This window comes from Rousettus aegyptiacus, unplaced genomic scaffold (genome assembly GCF_014176215.1).
Source record: "Rousettus aegyptiacus isolate mRouAeg1 unplaced genomic scaffold, mRouAeg1.p scaffold_m13_p_6, whole genome shotgun sequence".
Classification (NCBI taxonomy): domain Eukaryota; kingdom Metazoa; phylum Chordata; class Mammalia; order Chiroptera; family Pteropodidae; genus Rousettus; species Rousettus aegyptiacus.
Window position 1 is genome coordinate 77,381,971 of NW_023416309.1, and position 21,546 is coordinate 77,403,516.

The 21,546-nt window shown below is 53.8% G+C and overlaps 1 protein-coding gene across 7 annotated transcripts in view; it reads right to left on the reverse strand.

The window, feature by feature from the left end:
- Positions 1 to 1,785: 1,785 nt before the first annotated feature.
- SGSM2 (small G protein signaling modulator 2) overlaps positions 1,786 to 21,546 on the reverse strand; it is a 34,343-nt gene continuing 14,582 nt past the window's right edge. For 2 of the 7 annotated variants that reach the window (XM_036223760.1, XM_016138896.2), the window contains exons 3-25: positions 19,379 to 19,541; positions 18,923 to 19,084; positions 18,570 to 18,637; positions 18,326 to 18,471; positions 17,859 to 17,993; positions 17,243 to 17,367; positions 16,766 to 16,833; positions 16,377 to 16,537; positions 16,099 to 16,225; positions 15,009 to 15,110; positions 14,421 to 14,555; positions 10,597 to 10,750; positions 9,753 to 9,817; positions 9,521 to 9,666; positions 8,891 to 9,019; positions 8,474 to 8,656; positions 6,344 to 6,730; positions 5,988 to 6,112; positions 5,469 to 5,551; positions 5,155 to 5,264; positions 4,294 to 4,390; positions 3,591 to 3,758; positions 1,786 to 3,364 (exon numbers count right to left, since the gene is read on the reverse strand). In XM_036223760.1, the coding sequence (XP_036079653.1) occupies positions 3,276 to 3,364; positions 3,591 to 3,758; positions 4,294 to 4,390; positions 5,155 to 5,264; positions 5,469 to 5,551; positions 5,988 to 6,112; positions 6,344 to 6,730; positions 8,474 to 8,656; positions 8,891 to 9,019; positions 9,521 to 9,666; positions 9,753 to 9,817; positions 10,597 to 10,750; positions 14,421 to 14,555; positions 15,009 to 15,110; positions 16,099 to 16,225; positions 16,377 to 16,537; positions 16,766 to 16,833; positions 17,243 to 17,367; positions 17,859 to 17,993; positions 18,326 to 18,471; positions 18,570 to 18,637; positions 18,923 to 19,084; positions 19,379 to 19,541 (3,128 nt within the window). In that variant the 3' untranslated portion in view covers positions 1,786 to 3,275. Of the gene's footprint in view, positions 3,365 to 3,590; positions 3,759 to 4,293; positions 4,391 to 5,116; positions 5,265 to 5,468; positions 5,552 to 5,987; positions 6,113 to 6,343; positions 6,731 to 8,473; positions 8,657 to 8,890; positions 9,020 to 9,520; positions 9,667 to 9,752; positions 9,818 to 10,596; positions 10,751 to 14,420; positions 14,556 to 15,008; positions 15,111 to 16,098; positions 16,226 to 16,376; positions 16,538 to 16,765; positions 16,834 to 17,242; positions 17,368 to 17,858; positions 17,994 to 18,325; positions 18,472 to 18,569; positions 18,638 to 18,922; positions 19,085 to 19,378; positions 19,542 to 21,546 lie in introns of those variants that run through there. The other 5 variants (XM_016138897.2, XM_016138898.2, XM_016138899.2 and 2 more) reach the window with 5 other exon arrangements.

The window sequence follows — 21,546 nt, forward strand, 5'->3', positions numbered from 1 at the left end:
ATCCTGCCCTTTCTAACTGCTGCACTCAGCCCCAGCCAGAGGAACTGATTCAGCTTTTCTTGCTGGGGTGGGTCTGGGGATGTGGGGAGTCATCGTTAAGGAAGGGAGTAGTGGCCATGAATGTCTTTGGGGTTCCATTCTCTGAAGAAAAGCCAGCCTCAAAAGGCTAGATCCATTGCCATCACAATTGTCAGATCTTCACTTGTGAGACGCTGGCTCCCTCTGCTGGTAGTTCCAGGAAAAGATGGGTAGGAAACGCCCATTAGGCTTAGTAGTTCCAGAGCTCCCACTCAATGTCAGACACGGTTCCCAGCACTAGGAACAAAGATGAAGACTCTGCCTCTGACAGTGATGAGCCATCATCACCTGAGAGATACCACTGTATCTCAAAGGTAGGCAGAAACTCCCCTTCTTGCACTCAAAGAATAGTCCCTCCAACTCGGGTGGGGCCTGCAAAAGAGGGGCCTGTGATAAAAGAAAACAAAAATCTCAAGTAGAAACCCAGGAGTTTCCATTTATCACCTTTGCTCTGTGAGGAAGGAAGACTTACTTCCAGAGCTGGAGGGTGCCCTGAGATAACGTTTATAGCAGTATCCTCGCAGTTCCGGCTCCTCCTATCCACATACACATTACCCTCAGCAGACCCATCATTTTGGCTTGGGATTCCCTCTGGTCCTAGAAGTCCAGTTAGGGGCTCAGGGAGTGCTGACACTTATGGGTGGGAGTATGTGAAGGAACCAGGCCACTTCCAGGATATTTTATAAGGGGCCTGTTGTGAACTCTCAGGTGGAGTCAGCAGAGGGAATTCTGATTACTCCAGGAAACAGGATCAGCTTGGGGGCTTATCAGGTTCCCTTGAGGAGCTTATAACGTTCCCTGGCCCTGGGGCTCCCAGTGTCATCTGGTTTACTTGTCTGGGCAGCTCAGAGTGAATTAACAATAGGTCCAGTGTCCTCTAGATCAGTGATCCTCAACTTTTTTGGCACCACAGACCGGTGTTTTTGTGAGAATCTAATGCCTGATGAGCTGAGGTGGAGCTGAGGCAGTGATGCAGTGCTGGAGATCGGCTGGAAATATAGATGCTTTGCTCACTCACCCACTGCTCACTTCCTGCTGTGCAGCCCAGTTCCTAACAGGCCTGGTACTGGTCCATGACCCCGGGGGTTGGGGACCCCTGCTCTAGACCAAACCATATGCTGGTGATGGGAGTTCTCTACCTGGGACTGTGGATGATGGGGGCAGAAGCCCTATGGAGGAAGGCAGGTGGGAACCTGCTATTATAGTCCAGTAGGTTTGACCCTCTCGATACTCCCCCTCCCACCCTCCGTGCCCCATTCTGGGGCAGGCATGTCAGAGGTAGTGCTCAGTAGGTAGGAGCCAAGGCTAGAGGGGCAGGGTCCTTTCCCACTGGCTGGAGGGGATAGGAGGCTTCTGCAGATTCCCAGTCAGGCTCTAACTCATCACTATAGCCGTTCAGGAATGGAGGCAGGCTGGGGAAGGGGTGAGACAGGGACCTACACCAATCCACAGGCTGCAGAGGCCATTGGTTAGTCTGAGATGGAAATGCTGGCTTTTAGTACCTAGAGTCTGGCTATCACTCCCACCCCAACCAGCCTATAGCCAAGAGCCCTCTTCTCCTGGAAACTTTGGTTCTCTCTTTTTGCCGTCCTTGCCTTGTGGGGTTGGCCCCTCTTTACAGTTAAATTGTGGAGCTTATAAAATTCCCCAACGCATAGTCACTTGCTGTCCAGTGCCAGCCTTAGAAGCAGCCCCCAGAGCCTCAAACATTGCCAAATTCTGTGTTTATTGGTCTGTTACACTGAAGAGTATAGTTTCTGAGCCAAAAAAAACATACACACTCTGCTCCTCACAATACCACTGAGTCACTAAGGCAGGCACACAGTTGTCCAAGGACTCATGGACAAAAAAGGTGGGCAATGGGGCAGGCTGGCCCCCCAAACAGGCTGTGCAGTGCCCAGGACAGGAGTGGGCTTGGGAGGTTGTGCTGGATGCGAAAGGGCTGCTGTACCCTTTTTCATGTTTCTCAAATACAGGAAGTCTTCAGACCTTAGTGACTGCTGGGCAGCCCCTAGCCCCTGTGGCAGTGGCGTCCTAGCCCCTGGAGCAAGGCCTAGCCTGCATATGTGTTGGGGCATGAGGGTAGGGATGACAGAACAAGCAGCATGCCCGGGCCTGGGGTCAGGAACTAGGCCCTTCCTAGTACCTCCCATGAGTGAGGCTCTCCCAAGGGGGTTTCTGAGTCCCTGGGCCTCTTGACATCCTGAGAAGCATGTGGAAGCCAGAGCTAGCTTTGCTTCTCACCAAGGACAAACAAGAGACTCAGGCGCCACCCCTGCTCCTACCCTCAAGGGACTCAGCAGGTGTCTGGGATAGAAGACGGGCTGCCCCCAAGCTCCAGGGCCACCTTTGAGAGGAGGCTGTGACAGGATCACCTCTTGAAAGAATCACCCTGGGATTCCAGGTTCTCCAGCTGGCAAAGCGGCGTTTATACATAGTTTCGGGGATACATCTAATGCATAAAGCAAGAGCAGGGTGGCAGAGTGAGATTCTACAGATATATATAGGTGCAGAGTACGGGCTAGAAGAATGCATGTGGTCACCTCAGGTGGCCAAAGGCAGTGGCAGTGCTGCTGAGGTGGGCTACTCCCACCCAGGGCCCAATTTCTGACTGCCCCACAGCCTCAGAGGAAGGCCCAGAAGGTAGCCCAGGTCTCCTGTGCACAAGAAACCCACCCGAACTGGCAGCTGTTCTGGCTGCCCCAACTGGGGTTGGTGAGTGCTTATTCATTGAGCCTGCAAAGGAAATACAGTGCAGTCTTCTTGTCCCATATGACCCCCACCAGATGTGGCCCAGGGAACTACAGGCCTGATAACTCTATAGGGGCCCAGGCTGAGCTGAGAGAGGGCATGGGGAGTGGTCCAAGCTGAGGCCACAGGTGGCACCGGGGTTATTCTCAGGTGTTTGAGAGGGAAGCAGAGTAGGTGGTCCTCCAAGGCAGCTGCTCCCTGAGGCCAGCCCTTCACATCCCAACCCTGACCTGAGGGCACCCTGGCCCCTGACTTGCCCTGCAGGGCCAGCAGTGCCCAGAGTCGGATCCCAGGCTCACAAGCACTTTGTTAGGAACACAGTTGGGGAGGCAGGGTCAGGTAGGGATTGGGGCAGTCCATGCTGCACCGCCCCTGCACCTCTCCCTGGGGGGCCCAGGGATCCGGAACCCAGGCACTGGCTGGCTGCTGCCTCCTGGCCACAGTCCTCACTTGTTCTCTATGAGCATCTGCACCTTGTGAACGAGGTCCCGGGCAATCCGCAGGATCTCCTGGGCATCATGACGCTCAGCCCGTTCTGGGGAAAAAAAATGGGTAACTGTGGGGATGCTGCAGAGAGAGCAGTAGTCTGGGTGGAGCCCTGTAGTTGCCCACCCTGCTCCATTTCCACCTGCTGGACTCTTGACACCTGCTTACAAGGAAGGGGACCTGGTATTTCCGAGCCCATCCAACCCTAACCAGGCCAGAAGTGGAGGCCCCTGTGCTCCCGCTGGGGGAGCCAGGGTGGCTGGACCAGCTCCTACCATTGAAGAACTTGATGATGTCAGTGAAGTCCATGTTGTTGTCACGGATAATCTCACGGTAGGCCTCCACCAGGGCCAGGGCAATGAACAGGACAAAGTGCTCTGATGAGATGTGCCGGGCCGCCCAGATCACCTCCCACACAGCAAACACATCCTCATACAGCAGCTCTGGGGACAGCAAGGAGCTAAGGTTAAGCCCGGCTGCCCGTGGGCCTCCAATGGAGCCACATGTGGAGCAGGGCCCCAGGTGTCCTCTTCATTACACACAGCCCAGTCCAAGAGAGGAGTTCCATGCCCCAGGTCAAGCCCCTATCCTCCTTGGTAATTCCTGCACACTGGGCTCCTGCAGACTCCATGTTGCACCCTTGTCAGCTAGGATAGCCCTACTTTTACAGACCACGGTATTGGAGCGGGGAGAGATTTGATTTGAAAACAGTTCTGAAAACCATTACCAGAGGGTTATTTTCCACCCTGGATGTGCTTTGGATTTACCTAAGGAGCTTTTAAAATCTCGGTGCCCAGGCAGCCACACAAGTAAGTTTGGGCCATAAGTTTGAGGCCGAGTGGGGCCCAGGGCACTGGTGTTTCTAAAAAGCTCCCCAGATGTTCTGAAGTGCAGTTAGGGTTGAGAACCACTGACTTTGGGGAAGAGGGATCTCCCAGTGCCCCTGACCCCAGACCCACCACCCAACCCGCCACTTACCTCTCTTAAAATCGAGCAGGAACCAGCGGTAACAGAAGTAGAAGTGGGTGTAGTCTCCATTCTGATGCATTAATTCAAACAGCTCTGAGTCCAGGATCTTGTGAGTGGAGAAAGGGAGAAGGACTGAACAAACCTATGCTGCCTCTCCCGGCCACGCCCACCCTGCACCAGGCCCCTCTGCCGCCCTGAGCCTGGAACCTGGCAGCTGTGCTCCACCCCTCTTCCATCTCCCAGAAGCTGCACCTGCTGCCCCACCTGTCGCTCTGGGTTGTACTCTTTTTGGAGCTATTCCATTTTCTGGGTGTTTGATTGCATCATCAACTGTATTACTCACCAGAACTTTCATGAGCACAGGCATTCAGATATTGACATTCCTTCTCAATTTATAACATTGAAAACAATGTGTTTTTCAGAAACAAACTCATAAATTCAGAGAGCAAACTGATGGTTGCTAGATGGGAGGGGGTTGAGGGGCTGGGTGAAAAAGGTGAAGGGATTCAGAAGCACAAATTGGCAGTTACAAAATAGTCATGGGGATGTAAAGTACAGCATAAGTATTATAGTCAATAATATAATAACTGTGTGTGACCCAAGTGGGTACTAGACTTATGGGGGAATCACTTTGTAAGTTATATAAATGCCTAACCACTGTGCTGTACCCCTGAACCTAATATAATATTGAATGTCAACTGTAATTTAAAAATAAAAAGAAAACAATGCATTTTTTAAATGAAATAAATTAAGCTTATACATAAAGGACATTTTTGGAATGCTCCGTAACCTCTGTAAGTAACCTCCCAGTGGACGATGGACAAGCCCGGCGGTGCCTGTCGAGTGCCCAAGGGCAGTTACGGATCTCACCTGGATGAGGGAGCGCATGTTAGCAAAGTGGGTATCCATGGCGCCCCCATTGGGGAAGTTCTGGCTCATCCTCTTCATGAGGTGGCTAAAACAGCTATAGGCCAGCTGATCTGAGGGGAGACAGGAATAAGGCCACAGGGGCAGGAGACCCCAACACTTCATTCACTGGGGGTGTCCTGTGGCCCAGAGGACAGGACTGGCTGGCATTTCCACCCTTCTAGGCCTAATGGCCTTCTTTTCCTTTCTCCAGCTTATGTCAGTCTAACACCGATACTATTTTGGGAAGATGCCCCCTTCCCCGGCCCGGCCCTCACCATTGTCAAGGATGACCAGGAGAGGTGCCAGCAGGTCGCACATGCCCTGCACATAGCCCACATCCAGGTGTTCCCACACGTAGCTGAAATGCCAGAGATAGAGTCACTGTGGGTGTGTGCCATCCTCCCCTCCCCTTGGGAATACCTAGGGAGATGTCCCTAGAGTAGCTTGCTACCCAAAAGTCAGCCTTCCTGTAACCCTAAAGCACTGGGAGTACAATGGTGAACGACCTGTAGCCCCTGTCCTCAAGACACTGAGGGGCTCAGGGAAAGAGACAAGGCTGGGGCAGAGGAAGCCCTGGGGTAAGGGAAAACAGATAAGGCTTCCTGAAAAACAGCCAAAGCTGAGATCTGAAAGACCTGTAAGAATGAAGAGAGGTGGGGCAGGGGCCACTGCAGGGAAAAAGTGCTCCAGACACAAGGAGCCGAGTATGATTCAGGCACAGGGGAGAGGAGCAGGGTGCTTGCGGACCAAACCTGTCCCTGCCTCCCGCCCTGAGCCCTGCCCTACAGTGGCACCTGCACATGATGTCTCTGAGCCTCTCGAGGTTGGGGGGTGTGAAGTACCAGTAGTTGCGGTCACATCGCTGCACATCCTTGTCTATGCGGTGCAGATTTAAGGCCACAGTGTCCAGTAGCTCTATCTGAAAGAGTGGAGGTCCCTCAGGGGTGAGCTGGGGGCCCGAGGTGACGCCGACATAAAGGGATGCAGCAAAGGCAGGGAGCCAAGGAACTCAGAGAACTGAATCCTCTGGGAATGCTGAGACAGGCTCAGAGCCCCCTCAAGGACAGTCGGGGCACCCCACCTTCCACCCGCCAGCCTGTCCCCAGCTCTGGGGCCAGCTGACAACAATGCCTGGGGAACGTCCACATACAGTGTAGGCAGCAGCGCACACAGCCACAAGCTCTTCCCCTGTCTCCAGCTCGTTGGCCTGCGAGGCCTTCTCCTGGCTGGCATCTTGGGGCTCAGAGAAAGTGTGGACTGCAGGGACTGGCCCATCAGAGCCTTCCTCCCCACCACCATCCTCTTCCTCGAAGCCCACGCTGGGCCCCTCATCTATGCTCGACTGGATGCCCGAGGTCACAGAGTAATTGCGAGATGAAGGCAGTCCTGAGTCTGGAGAGTCAAACTCCACAGACTGCTGCTGTTCCACCATGGCGGTGCCTGGAAGCCCTGCTCCTGGTTCCTGCTCGGGCTCCGGTCTGGAATCTTCAGTGCCCGGGGGCCTTGTGGGCTCCGGGTCATCCACAGAAATAAACACCTGGTGGGGGTGAACAGATGGTGGGGCTCATACCTGCATTCCAGCACCTTCCCTCAGCTCCCTGCCATCTCCTTCCTGGGGTCAGTTCCCACCGCATGGCCTCCAAAATGCCTCCCCTGGGTGCCGAGCCTCCACTTCTGACCCAGCTGACCAGGTGGAGAAAGATTAGGCTCTGGGGAAACATGAAGACACTGGTCTCCAGCCCTATCCAATCCCCTCCTCCAGCTTCTTTCTGGGGCATGAGGAAAAGTGTTAAGCACTCCAGGCTTCCTGTGGCTGCCGCAGGGAAAAAGAGGAACCAGAAGCCTGGGGAGTCAAAGGCAGTCAATGGCCAGTGTAAGCTGTGCCTTTCTACAAGCACCTGAAGTCATGAGGCTGCCTCAGCTCAGGAGAACTTCCTTGGTGTCTTGGTGTAGCTGCTGGGGCACCCTGGGGGGATGGCAGGCTGGAGGCATTAGGGAAAAAAAGTTCTTCCTTATTTTCAGTACTGAATGTTCAGCAGAACAGGCAAGAAACTTCTCTAGGAAGTACCTAATCAGTTATATTAGCTTCAGACAAGCTGAGGAGAAGTAAGAAGAAAAAGAAACTGCTGATTGCAAACTGTCCACCACCATGGACAAATCACAAGGAAAATAAGAGAAATGTATGCAGACTGGTTTTTAATTTTTTTTTTTTTCTTTTTGGACTATGTAGGGAAAGGGATGCTAAAAGGAATTTTCATTTTGGGCATAAAGCATGAAGTGTTGTTGGGTTAGTATCAGGTAAGGCCATGATGCTGAGGCAATCCAGAACCTCAGACAGAGCCAGCGAGGAAGGCTACTGCTGTCCGTGAGCTAAGCAGCTGGAACCCTGGTACACCTAGGATTTTACGAAACCCAAAGCCAAAGAGAATATGCTCACGAATAGGGGATTAAGAATGAAGCATATGGAAAGGAGAGTGTACTTTGGTAGTTATATTTCTTTAAGTCTTGCTTCAGCTTGAGTTTTGTGTTAATATTAGTAAGGATTTAGTAAAGTAGCAAAAATACACAATATCTAAATAGGTGATTTAAAGAAAAACACATTATGTTAATAAGAGTGCCTTTAAAACTGTGATTGATCACTTCTTGTTGGGCCCAGCAGCCATAGTTTGGGACTTGTTTTCCTAAAGGCAGGAGTAATGCCACAAGAATTAGGTAGGATCTGAACTGGCTTTGCATAGTCAAGTCTATAAGATGATGAAAAATACCATGGTGGTGAGGAGATCTTTCCAGTAGACACCAATGAGACCACTCTAAGTTCTCCCTTGATCTCTGGCTAACAGCTCTCAGTGAAGCCTCTACAATCAAAGGATAGTAGAGCTGAGAGGGGATACTGAGGCCCAAAAATAGGAAGACAAGTCACTCATCTCGTTAGGAGTAGGCCTGGGACTAGAATTCAGGGCTGCCTATTCCTAGCCTGAGGTCTCTCTATAGGAGGAAGGACTTCGCTAAATCCCCCAAAATCCACCTTTCCCTGCTAGTCCATTAAAACAGAACACAATGCATTATCTCACTTTATTCCTGCAACACTCAGAAAAGTGGGCAGCAGGAGGACAGTCATCCTGTTTTTCAGTGGAAGAAAATGAGACACAGATATATGAAGCCATTCTCCCGGGGCTCCACCGCCAGCAAGTACTAGAGGTCAGGCTGGTGCTCAGGACTCCTGCGTGTAAAGCTCTGGTTGCTCCCGCCCCCAGGCCCCCCCAGGTCCTGTGCGGCTCACGTCATTGCTTATGGTGGAATCCCGGTGGATGAGGCGCTGCACGTGGCTGTCGATGCTGCTGCCCGAGGAGAACTTGGTGAGTGTGGCTGGGTGAGCCTCCTGCTCCCGCTGCCTCACCACCAACTCGCAGGCCTTCCATTCCGTCAATACTCGCTGGTACCTCACTGCCACCACTGCATCCACCTGTTCTTGGACCACACATGACCTTGGGGGAGGGGTGCACCAAGCCCTCCTCTGCAGGGGCTGGGACAGCTGGAGACTAGGCTTGGGCCTAGGGGTGAGGACAGTGGGGTTGCTCTGCTAACATCTTCCTCTGCCATGTTTCTCTCTGGCTGCAAAGGGGCTGAGCCTTCCGAGGCCCCCTCCCTGGGGTCCCTTGGCCCAGCTCCCTGTCGCCATGGGAATGGGCTCCCTTACCTGCTCCATCTCCTTCTTGCTCATGCCAAACTTGTAGTGGCCAAGCAGAAAAGGCCAGACATCCTTGCGGATCTCGTGCTCCACGCCTCCATAGTAAACTTGCCGCAGCAGCTCCAGCTCCTTATAGTTCTGAGGGACCCAGGCGGGAAAGATTATGTAGCCCCCACAGTCACGTTGGCCCTAATGAGTGACCCCATCCCATGGAGAGCTGGGGCTGGGGACAGTGTTTCAATCACTGCTGAAACCCAAGCACACCCTGCTTTGGGGTGATCACATTCTCCCTGGCCCAGGTTAGAGCTGGATGAGATCTACTCCTTCCAGAGCAGAAACAGAACCCAGAGAGATGCAGAGACTTGCCCAAGGTTGCGGAGTAACACAGAAGCAGTACAGATTCCCCATCCAGTCCCCTGCCCGTGGAAACCCACAGACCCACTGTGAGATTCTACCATGACCCAGGCAACTCCAAGGCCATCAGTCCTGGCCTGTCAATCCCAACTTCTACTATGTTTTATGTAAATGCCCATTTGGTCTGTGAAAGCTGCTCACAGAGCAGACTGCTCTTCAGTCACTGCTGCCCCACGCCCCAGCCCCTTGACCTGGCCTCTGGGCCCGGCACCCAAGAACGTGCACCTTTTCGTCCTTCTGATACTTGCTCCACACATCCTTGGTGAGACCCCCTGAAGCCCCTGGGGGCCGCCCGGGCGGGATGATGTTGTGATGCACCAGCGCTGACAGGTGGGTCCGCACGGTGGCCAGGTGGCGGCAGTATGCCAGCCCTGGGGAAGGGGGGGAGCCAGGAGGCCCTGACTATGGTGCCTCTCCCACCCCCGCCCCCCGTGGCCCCACCTCACCCCACACTCACAGCCGTAAAAGGCCCGGGACACGATCTGCCTCTTCATGCTCTCACACAGAAGCCTGAGGGGCAACCTGTGGAATCGACCTGGCTCAGAGGGCTGTGGCTCCTCTGGTGGGAGGAGAATAAGCAGGAGGGACATTCTGGATGGAGTAGGGGCAGGTAAGGTACTCAGGGTGGTGCAGGGAACAGTGTCCATAGCCTGGCAGCATGTCATTGGGCTCCCCGTTGCTGCCAGCCACCTTGGGTAGAGCTGCTGAGGGCCCAGCCTGACCTCCAACCATCCAGGGGACCTTGGGCAACTAACTTCACTTCATGTTAGTGAATTTTGCTTTCCTCAAGTGAAAAATAGAGAGGACTATCTCAGTCATCGGGAGTAACAGGTAAAAAATGAAGTAACAGGTAAATGTGAGCAGCGGCAAAACCATTCCCAAGCCATTGCTGGCACATGGCAGATGCGCAGACATTTGTTGCATGTCCTCAGACATACGGCCTGATGGGAGGATCTATGTCCACACTGGGAAGGGGAGCTCATGAGCAATGAGCTCCTATGACATGAGCACCCTAGCTCTGGGTATTCGGGTTATGTACCTCACTTAGTCCTCATAAGAACCTTAGGTAGCAGGTGGTGCGATTCCCATTTTACAGATGAGGAAATTAAGGCTCAGAAACATAGAGGCTCATAGGGACTCAGTAACTTGCCAAAATCTCTTGGGTAGCAAAAGTGAAATTCAAACCCAGGTCTGTCTAACTCAAGGTCGCCCTGTCAGGAAAGTGACACAGGAGAGACTGATACACGCACATGGATGGACACACTCACCGGGAGCTGGTGTTCTGGGCCCTGCCCACTCACCGGTCGGGGACACAGTTGCAATGGCTGGGAGTTGCATATGGGGAGCTGCTGGTGGAGCAGGAGAGGCAGGAGGAGCCCTGGCTACACAGGGGCTCCAGGTGCCAGGCTGGCAGGCCAGGCCCAAAGCCCTGCATCTCAATCATGTCGCCAGCATCTGAGGGCAGGAAGATGGCCATGGTCAAGGACTGGCAGGCCTCCTCCCCCAGGCACCCTGCAGCATGCCCACCTCTGTGCCCAGAGCTGCAGCATGAAGTCACCCATGGGTGGAGAACCACAAGGGTGGTGCCTGCCTGATCCAGAACCCAGAGATGGCAGAGGTGGAGAAGGAGGGTGACTGACATTTAGTTTTTCTGCACGTGACAAAATACTTTGAGTCGTGGATGATTGTGTCTGTTTTCTCCATCTTGCTATTAACAATGGAATAAACACTCGTTCTAAAGGAAGGAGAAAGAGAAGGAATCATAAAAGCCTGATCTCCCTAAAATGCCACCAGCTAGCTTGGCCTTCAAGGATTCAGCCTGGTCGTCTCGGGCAAAAGGCGAGTTGCACAGAACCTTAGGAAGCAGGTGGTACTTGGACCTAGAATGCTGCAAACTTTGAATCTTCCCATGCCAGGAGTCTCCCCTGATCAAAGCCCCTGAGGATCATTAAGGGTTCTAGACCTGATGACCAGTGGCTAAGGAGGTGCTCACATCAGGTGCCCCTGCTGCCAGCTCCCATGGGTCCTTTCTGAGTTTTCCATCCTTGCCTGGCCTGACTGCTCTCAGCATGGTGGCCTCTTACAACACACAGGTGAGCTAGCAGAAAGGGCAAAATTTCCAGGGCTGCCAGGCTACCACAGGAATGAGGGTGGTGGCTGGGCACACTGTTCCATCATCCAGAAGAATGTCCCCAGGTGCAGCCTCAGAAAACAGCTACTTGGACATATCTACACCAATAGCAGACAGCACCTCCTCAGCCAACCTAGCTGGTCCGAATCCAAAGAATCAGAACTCAAGACCCATGAGAGCTTCCTGGGCCCAAGTTGGGCAGGGCACTGCTCATAGGGGACTCTGGCAGGTCCAGTGAGCCACGAAGACGAAGCAAATTGAGGGCAGGAAGTGAAAGGACTAGGAGATGACTCGAGGAGGAGGAAAAGCACAGAGAAGAGTGAAGAACAGGAAAAGAGAGCTCTATTTGTGATGAAGACTTCTTTCAAGTAGTATTTCTTACTGTGAATTGTGACCTGAGCCCTGGCCTGCTGAGTCTGGGACAAACCTAGGCCTGGTTTCTGTGAGGAGCAGACTCCAGCTCTGGGTGTGCCTTGGTGGGAAGGGCTGAGCTGAGCCCCCTCCAGTCCCCTTAGGGGCTGCCTTGTCTTGGCCCGGGGCTCTCTTCCCAGCCCCATGGCTGGGAATTTTGTAGAGATCTGGCCCTTCAGCTCCACCAGGAGGCAAATTAAGGGAACAAACATACTTGGTGTGGAGGGGCTGCGGCTCTGGGAGTGAGGGGTTGCAAGCCATGCCCAGGACTCTGGGAAGGAAAGGGGGGAACGAATGCAGGTGGGGTGGGGCGGGTGAGCCCTGCTCATGCCCCTATAGCAGGCAGGAGGGAGGCCAGTCATGGGAGGAGCTGGGGCGGGAGCAGGCCCAGCCAGGCGGGCAGCAGGCAGCAGGCAGCAGGCGGGCAGGCAGGGTGGGTAACGGGTGCAGAGGGTAAAAGGTGGGCACACAGGGAAACAAGCTCATGCCCAGAAAGCAGGGCTCAGCCAAGGCAAGTCTCCTGGGTCAATGCTCTTCACCTTAATTCTCCAGGAAGGAGCTGAACCAGCCAGCAGTGAAAATTGCATCTCTGAATTAACACAGTGCAGAGAGCTGGAGCTCTGGAGTGACTGGGCAAGGGGCAGCAGGCTGGATGGGGGCTCTGCTGGGCCGGCTTTGACTCTGACTCTCTCCTCTGAGCTTGAGGAAAGTTTGAAGCAAAACAATCAGGGTGGTTGAACCCCACAGCCCCTAAGACTCCGAGTGAAAGGTGCCTGGCCTGGAGCAGAATTAGAGTGAATAGCATTTCTGCTCTGTGAGGAGGAAGCAGGAAGAGGGGGAGGGGAGGGAGAGGAGAGTCTGGACACCCGCCACTTGATTCACATGCACAAGTCAAGCATGTTGCAGGCCTGAAAAGCAAGAGCTAGCAGGATGGACTCAACAGTGTTGTCATTATGGCCTGGAGTGGAGGCGGGAGCTCCGGTACCATCTCTCCCCAACCACCTGCTGATTCTGCTCTCGTATCTCCTCCCCCTTCCTAAGTACTGGAATCCCGGGTGCTGCATACTGGTATACTGAGTTGGTCTGGTCCCCAAGTTCCCCAAGAGGATATCCAGACAAGCCCAGAGGCTTCTGGAACCTGTAGGCCCTGGAGGTTTCTCTGACTCTGGCGGGCTCAGCATTAAGACTAGTCAGGGATAGGCTTCTGATCACCAAGTCTGCCAAGAAAGGGGCTCTTCTGGGACTCCCCTCACCCTGCCTCCAGCCTGACTACTGGTTCACTGGGGCAAAAAGAGTCAGTCAGCCCTAGCCCTCCTGACTCAGCCTTCTCACACTGCTCAAAGTCAGTTAACCTGTAAATAAGCATCCCAAGCCCAGGCTTGCAAGGAACCAGATGGCAGGCTGTGTGCAGGCAATAAACATCAGAAGTGAGGCTCTCCCGCATTCCCACCCAGGCTGGACTGAAGGTCCTACTGGAATGGCTGGGAGGGAGGGTAGACAGGAAGGCAGGTATGTGTGGGTCAGGGGGCAGCTGGCGGGGTTGCGCTGAGGGTGTGCTAGGTGTGTTCTAGGCCAAAGACTTGGTTGCCCAGGGATGGGGAGACGCATTACTGGTTTGGTGGCTGGGCTAAGAAACTGGGCAGAACTCTGTGGACGTATAAGGAGAGTGTCGCATATTTTTAGACACCCTCTTAGGGGCAAGGAAAGGGAGAAAAAATTAATTCTGTGGCATGGGAATGGGTGGGGATGGGGAAGTTCCTCTAAACTCTGAGAAGGCTGACCCCCTTCATAACCAATTTTCCCTTAAGCAGCCCAGCTGAGTTCGTCTTCACAGGTTCCCTGGCTGATCGCTTTCCAAAAAAAAGAGTGGTGTTCCTTCTCCACCAGCCTCGCTCTGTGCTAAGATGAGAAATGGACAAAGTGGCTGCGGGCACTGTGCTATTTTGTTTGCAATGAAGGGACCTCTGCGACCATGCATTCTAAGGTCTACTTGGCAGGTATTTCGAGATTTCACATTAAAGTGCCAGGCAGTGCCTGCTGAACAAGGCCTGCTGAGTAAAGTGAGCTCTGGGTCTCCTTCCATGGTGGCCCCAACCCCTCACCTGACTCACAGGTGACTCCTGTCTGCATGAGCTGTCCAGCCTCTACTCCTGCCCAAAAGGGGCCTGGTACTTCTGCCCTATTTCCACTGAGTCAGGAGTCAGAGCCACAGGGCCAAGAGGCCAGTCTGCCCAGCCAGATGCTCTCTTGGGTTTGCCCGCATGACCCCCAGGAGTGGGAACAGTGCTCAGCCATTCAGGGTTCCCAAAGGGCAACCAGATCATCAAGCCTTTCTGTCAGTGGATTTCTTCCCTTTCCTTACAGAAATGGGCCCAGAGCCAACTACCTTTTGTATCATGCCCTGTTCTTGCCAGTACTTTCTCCTGACCTCCCTGATCTGCTCCTGATGCAAGGGAACCACTCTGGGTGCAAGTCCCATAATGCCAACACTGCCGTTTGAGCTCCTGCGGTGGGTGGCTGGTGGGCCCAGGGGGGTGGGGCAGGGTGATAGGGGAGGTCAGGGAGAGAGGGAGGGATAAAAACCTTTCATCGGATTGGGAGCTGTGAGGTTCCGCGAGCAGATCATTGAGAGCATCGCGTGCAGTTTATCTTCCTCTTCCTCATCATCGTCCACCGAGGCCGCGCGGCTGGCCGCTAAGTGGTGGTAGTTAATAGTGACTGCTCAAAGAGAACAGCGAGAGAGGCAGAGCATGAGGACCCTAGTTCCAGGGCGGGAGGGCCCGGATTGTCCTCATGGGGAGTAGAATGAACTCTGGGTTACCTTGAGCCTGTAGGACATGGAAGAGGGGAAGGGGGGACCTGAGTCTTTTGACGATTTACTGGGAAGAGTATGGAAGAAAGTAGGGGACAGAGGCAGCTACAGAGCTCCACTCTTTGGAGGAGGCCCTCTCTAGAAAGAATAGAAAAGAGAGAACTGATGGGAGGAGCCAGGGCAGTGAAAGACGGGGGACAGTTGGGACATGCTGGCAGCTCAGGAGCTCCCAGCCCTGGCCAAGTCTGGGCACAACTATTGGTAGATGGATTCTCATCATTCTTCAGCTCGCATCATGGTCAGGCTGGGTCAAATCTGAAGATTACCCCAAATTTCCCTCTTCAGACTATAAATCCAACCTTCTCCTCCAAGGGTTTCCCAGAGCTGCTCTCGAGGAGCTTGAGTCACCCCACTGGGTTTCAGCTCCTTGGTGCCCCGGCTTGCCCTCCAGGGAAGAGGTCCTTGAAGTGAAGTGACCAGAAATGGAAAATGCCAAGGCTTAAAGAGAGGAAGTGCAGACTAAATAATCTAAGCTGAGCAACAGCTCAAGATTAAAAACCAGGTTTGCAAACACGTTCTGGAAGATATGTCTCCTAGTCGGGCACATCAAAGAGGGAAGGGGGATACCCACATCTTATGCCCTCCAAGCCTGTTGGGACTACTTGTGCTGTGGCTATGTGTTTGCGGTTTGGGTAATCTGTCTAATACAGAGACAACTTGTTCACAATTTATTGGCACAAGAAATTTAGGGAGCAGGTGGTCTGGCTGGCAGTAAATGCTCTGGGCTGGCAAATTCCCTGCCCTTCTCCCCATGATCAGTGAGTCTAGCCCAGAGAAACCTGTGGGGAACAGATCACTCTGACCAGAAATGGAACTCTGGCGTTAGCAGATACCTAGACAGGTTCCCTTGGGCTCAGAGGTGTACGTCCAGGCAGGGCAGGACTCCGAGGGCCTTTTAGCCCCCCACCAGCTTTAAGTCTCGCCCTCCTCAGATGTACTCTCTATTCCAGATACAGCTCCTCTCAGCAGTAGCTGGTTTAAGGAGGATTCTGGCTCTAGCCAAATCAGTGAACAATTTGCACCATCCAAAAAGAAGCACTGATCCCACACCCAGGCCTGTTGCAGAGGTCAGGTGGTGGGCTGAGGAGAAATGGAAAGTTCTCCACCTTCTATTTCTAATCTTGCCATGTTTTTTTTTTTTTTTTTCCTCCTGAGGCAGGGTATGAGAGGGCGAATTCTGTACAGAGATGCTTGGAACAGCTGAGCCAAGAGTCTTGGGGTGATAAGGTAGGAGGTTTTAGGGGGATGATTTGCAGGGAAATGGTCCAGTGAGAGGTTAAGTACTGAACCACTGGTCTTCAGCTGACCTGCTGCCCCTCCTGGGTGATGCTATGCTCCCCTACCTCCCTCAGCATCTTTCTCTCCTCCACAGAAGTGTGGGACACTCACTGTGCTCATGCCTGTGCCCAGGGTAAATGATCCGGAACACGTAGTCTGTGGCCCACCCTGTGCCCATCTCTTCCACATCCACAGACCGCATGCTGCTGCGTTTCCGTAGCTTGGGGAACACCTTCCCCTAGGGAGGGAAAGGTAGGTGGTCAGCCTCTCAAAGGGAGAGTCTCACCCAAGGCTGCTCCTAAGAGCTCCATGTAGGGGAAGGAAGGGAAGTGGGCAGAGAACCCATCTCACACATCCCTTCACCCAAAGCCTCCCAAACCCTGAGGTACCTTCCCCTGTTGGGTCCACAGCGGGGGCTCTAGCTGTCCTTGAGGCAAAAGCCCATTCTCCAGGCAGGACAGAAAGGACAGCAGGTGTCCTCCCTGCGGGAAGTGCAGCGGTGGCCTCTGGATGCCATCTTGGTTCACCAGCACAAGTGTGCCACCACTCTCTGGGGGCGGGGGGTGAACGTGGGTGAGTGAGGCTGGGCCTCCCTAAGACCTCCCGGTCATCACTGCAGCCCAGTCAGCTAGGCCCCCAACCTGGGTAGGAGGACAGTGGGGCTAGAGTGTGGGGATGACAAAAGGAAGACAAGATATCTGATGGGCCATGCACGGTGTGTGACTGGGAGAAGACAGTCTCTCCCCTCACCCCAGTGCCCAGGACAAGGGAGGCTCACTTTGCTGGTGGCAGTGGATGCAGACAATCTGACTGAAGGGCACGACCAGGGCATAGTCCCAGTAAACACTGAAAAGAAACCAGACTGGTGTCACTGTGTCCCAAGACCAGCCATCCTGTGTTCTTCGTCTTCTGGCCCCAATGTCTCTAAAACTACTCTGAAGACCATGTGACCATAGCCAAGACAGGATGACCTCAGGCAGCCAAGTCCCTCTGGGCCCCGTGCTGACCTCATGGCACAGAGCCTGGCAGTCTCAGCTGCTGAGAGCTTGGCTCAGGCAAACCACTTTATGCCCAGGTCTGGCTGGATCTTAGAGAGCTTGGGAATTTCTCCAGGCAGCTTCTCTCTGAAAGTCTTGGCATGGGATAAGGTGTGAGGCCTGCCTCCTAGAGCAGGCTCGGTCTTCCCATCCCCTTGCCTGGAGACAAGCCCTTACTCCCTTCCCTGGCTCTTGGGAGTAAGTCCCAAAGACCTCACCTCTTTTCCAGCTCGGAATCCCCCAGAGTCCCGTTCATAAGCTGGTTGGGTGTCCATTTCAGAGTTAGGCTCTCTGCAGACTGGTGCAAGGAGAGGTAGCCAGGGACAGCCTCCATGTCCTCCTTCTACAGGGAGGAGACACACCAGAAGATAGAGACAATGAGGGGCTGAGAGGAACCCAGGAAAGGCCTATGAAAAACGAACTCCAGGTGGGAGTGGGGATGCCAAGCTAGTCCAGTCACAAGGCCCTTAGGCCACACCCAGATGTGCACATCACCTCTTCCTGGGTGGCCAGGTGTCACTGGCTTTGCCACAGCCTACTAGATGCCAGCTGTACCTTGGGCTGGCCATACCCAAGCTGGGCATTCACCCTGCCTGCTGGCTGCCATTTCTATCCGCCATGGCCTGATTCTCAGCTACCCAGAGCAGATGCCATTCCTGGCTCCTGCCAGCTCAAGGCTGGGCATGAGGAGTATGAATAGTGAAGTGGGGGTGGGGCCCTTCTCTCCTTTCTCTCTGGTCAAGCCCTTTAGGAAAGGGACAAATGTGACTGAAAGGTTCCGGTCCAGGGGCCCTTGGAGGAGGGAGATGAGGAGTGGGCACCAAGCTTTCCTACCGGCTGCACCAGCACGTTGTTCTTCCCATAGAGCAGCCGCGTCCTTGAGTTCTGGTGCAGGGACTCCACGTACTCACGGGCGCAGGCAGCTAGTCTGTCTTCTGATGTGCTGCCACTGGAGTGCCGCTTCCGGATCTGCACAGAAAGACCCAGCTCAGCCCCAGCCCTGGGAAATCAACCTTGGAAGTTGAGAACCCCAGGCAGACCCTTTCTAGCTGGCCCTGGGGGTCCTTCCTGCCCCCGGTTTACTCTCAGCCACCCTCTGCTCTCCAGCCATGGACCAGTGGTGTGCTCCTGGCATTTATTAAGTGCTAGTGTGGGGAAAAGGCTCTTTTGAGGTGGCCACCACCTTGAGGCAACTCCGAGGCCCAGCCTGTGTCTTCAAGAAGCAGAGGCCAGCTGCCCCGCCCAACAGGCGCATAAGTACAACCTGGATGAGCAGAAGGGTTGGGGAGAGGGTTGCCTACTCCTAGGGCTGGGCGCTTTGCAGGGGAGTCCTGGCGATTAGGGGGACCCCGGATGCGGTGTCTCTGGACCAACTCATCAGCAGAGGGGTCGGTCCAGTAGTGATCAGCTGTCTTGAGCTTGGTGTACTCCAAGGCACATGGTCCCACTGTGGAGACAGGGACAGCCGACTCGGATGGTGCCGCCTCTGCACCTGCCCTTCAGCTCCCACTTGCCCAGCATAGGCCTTCCTGCTCTCAGGCTCACCTAGAAGAGAGGCCAAGATGGGGCCAAACACAGGGTCTGCCAGTAATGCCTCCTTCTCGTAGTACTTGCTGCCGGGGGGAGAGAGAGATGAGGACTGCTGGCACTCTTAGACTCATTCCAGGGCAGTCAACTTCACCAAGTAGGGATGTCCCCACAAAGACCAAATTCATGTCAGTCACCAAGAAGAAATAAACTCACAAGGACTGAAGTTTATGGGGTACCTGATGTGGTCTATGCTTTTGATGTGCTATGGGGAGATGGGAATGCATACAGACTGTTGTGGACAGCCAAGCATGCTGAGGGGTGGGGCTGGAGGACTATTCAGGACATGGGCCCCAGGGAGGGGCTGTCACCTGCAGTTCTCCACCAAGTACTGCACGACCCTGTCCAGCACCTTCTCAATGAGAGCTGTGCGTACCCACATGTGCTTCAAGGCCTGCGGGCTGAGGGCTGGGGCCTTCCCACTGGCAGAGCCCTGTCTTCGCAGGGCCTCCTGGTTGCCCGCTGAGGGTTTCCTGCAAAGAGGGGATAGACTTTAGAAGTGAAGGGCCTAAGGGTAAGCCCTGGATTGGTGGCACTGGGAGTCAAATTTTGTGATGAGAACCCAGAGGCTGAATCAGGAAATGGGAGGGTGTTGGGGGGTTGAAGGTGAAGAAATAGGGCCTTGTGCCCGAAAGGGGCTAACCCCCACCTTTAGGCTGGTTCAGAAAGGCCCTGCAGAAATGGGGCCAGGAAGCCAACCTGGGAAATAGCAAATGCCAAGAGGAAAGAGCAGAAGGGAGCAGTGGAAGGGCTGGTCCAGGGCTCACCTGCCCTCTACTTGTTGCTGCAGCTCCTGTACTTTGTGGCAAATCTCCCCAGCCACTACGCACGTCTTCCCCACCTTGGTGAACAGGGCTGCCATCTTGTCACTGCGCAGGAAGCCAGCAGCACGGCGTCTCAGCTGATGCAGGAGGCAAGCCTCCACCGCGCCTAGCCACAAAGGGAATCAGCACCTGAGCCTGGGCAAAGCGGAAATGGGAGAACACTCCTCTTCCCCATACATGAGGAGGGCAGAGGAGCAAGGGCAGGCCTGATCCAGGCTAGGACTAGGGAGCAGGGTATCAGTCTCAGGCAGGCCAGGCAACCTCCTTCCAAAATTCCCCTCCCTGTCCATCTGCTCCTGCCCAGGCTGGACCTGCAGGGGCTTTGCCATGCCATGCCATTCCTCTCCCTCTTGTGTGCAGCATTGTCCCTGGGGCTGTGAGGACCAAAGTTGCTGGTTCCAATTGGCATGGGTGGCTCCACTGTGCCCTGTCCCAAGAGCAGTCATGGACACCTCCAGGACTGAGGATGCAGGGAGCACCCAGTCCAGCAGCCCTCCTCGAGAGCACAGATGATGCAGTTGCTAAGGAATGGGGCTCTGGAGAAGGAGCTGAAATATTGATGAAGCCATTGCAGAGATCAAACCCGACATCAGCCCCTGAATTATTGATGAGTCCAGTAGTCAAGAGTGAGAGATTTCTATTTCCTATGCAGGGAGGACTTCCCTTCATTCATTTGTGTTTTCAGGGCTTAGGCTTACTTTGTCTGATTTCTGCTTATTGCAGACGGACCTAGGAAGGAAAGAAGGGCTTGGTAGGAGAGAATGGGGAGTTACCCTGGCCATGTATAGTCTCAAAACATTAGTGTATATGTGTGTGGGGAGGAGGGGCTTGGCCATTATTGAGGCCAAGCTGACTGTTATACAAGTGAGGAGAGTAAAACCCAGGAAGGGTAAGGGATTTAATCAGAGAAATGTGGAGGCAGACTTGGGACTAAGACCAGGGCTCCAAACCCTGGCCTGAGCGCCTCTCACCTCCTCCAGGTGTATCTGGAGGTTAAGAGAGTGCAGGTGGGTGGAGGTGTTCCCTCACCTCACAGGTGCTCTTTTCACACAGATTGAAAACAGTGCTATGCTATAGATGAGGAGTCAGACAACAGAAGCTTGATGCTGCCATTCAAACTATCTCTGAGAAACTTTATATAAATAACTTAACACTCTGAGCCTAAGAATACTTCTTAGAATTGGTATGAAATGTTAAATGAGATGAAGTACATAAAATCCTTCACACAGGGTCTGGCACTTGGGGGGTACCTGATCCCTGTCAGTTCCTGACTCTTCACTCCTTTTTGTCCAGATACTGTTCTACAGCTAACCTAACCTATAAAGGCTGGGATTTTGCAAAACTTCTCCCTGGCATGGAGAGAAGAGGATGCATTGTAGACAGAATCATAGGCTGTCACAGAGGTGGGGGGAGATGCTGTTCTCTTAGAAACAGGAGAATTGAGGCCCATCATTTATTGTGACTAGTGTTAGAAGATGAAATCTGGACTTAAGAAATAATCACTGAAAACAGCAGTTCTCACCTGTTTTTTGCCTTCATTTTTAGTAATTGACAATCAACGCTGTTCTAGAAAGAGTTTTGTTTAGCCCTCTCTTGTACTGAAGTCAAGAAGTTGGGTAGTCCCTGGGGCCAATCTGGAAGCCGGCCAGCTCAGTGAGAGCATTCCAGGGTGGGGGAAGGCAGGACCCCTCCCTATCCTGAGAGCTTCCTGCAAGAGCTCTTCTGGGCTCAGGTCTCAAAGGACTTGTTTTACCAGGCGCAGCCTTTCTTTCACACGTATTCATACATCTATGTGCACATGTGGACAGATGTTACCTACATGTTTGATGTGTGTATAGGGCATGTGGGGGAATCTTTGCTTCAGTGTCCACATATTCCTTTCCATGGCTATTCCCTTGGTCCCTGGAGGTCTTGTGTGGCCCTGGGGTGGACAGGTGAGTGACCCTTTCATCCCCCTCTCTTGGTCCTTGGGGCTGCTGCAGTTATAAGTCCACACCTATAGGAAAGTAGTGACCATTTCCTGGGGTTTCACTCCCCATCCAGAGCTGGAGAGAAGCCGCATTGAACAGGCCAGAGTAGCAGCAGGTGGCATCCATCCCACAGAGAATCAC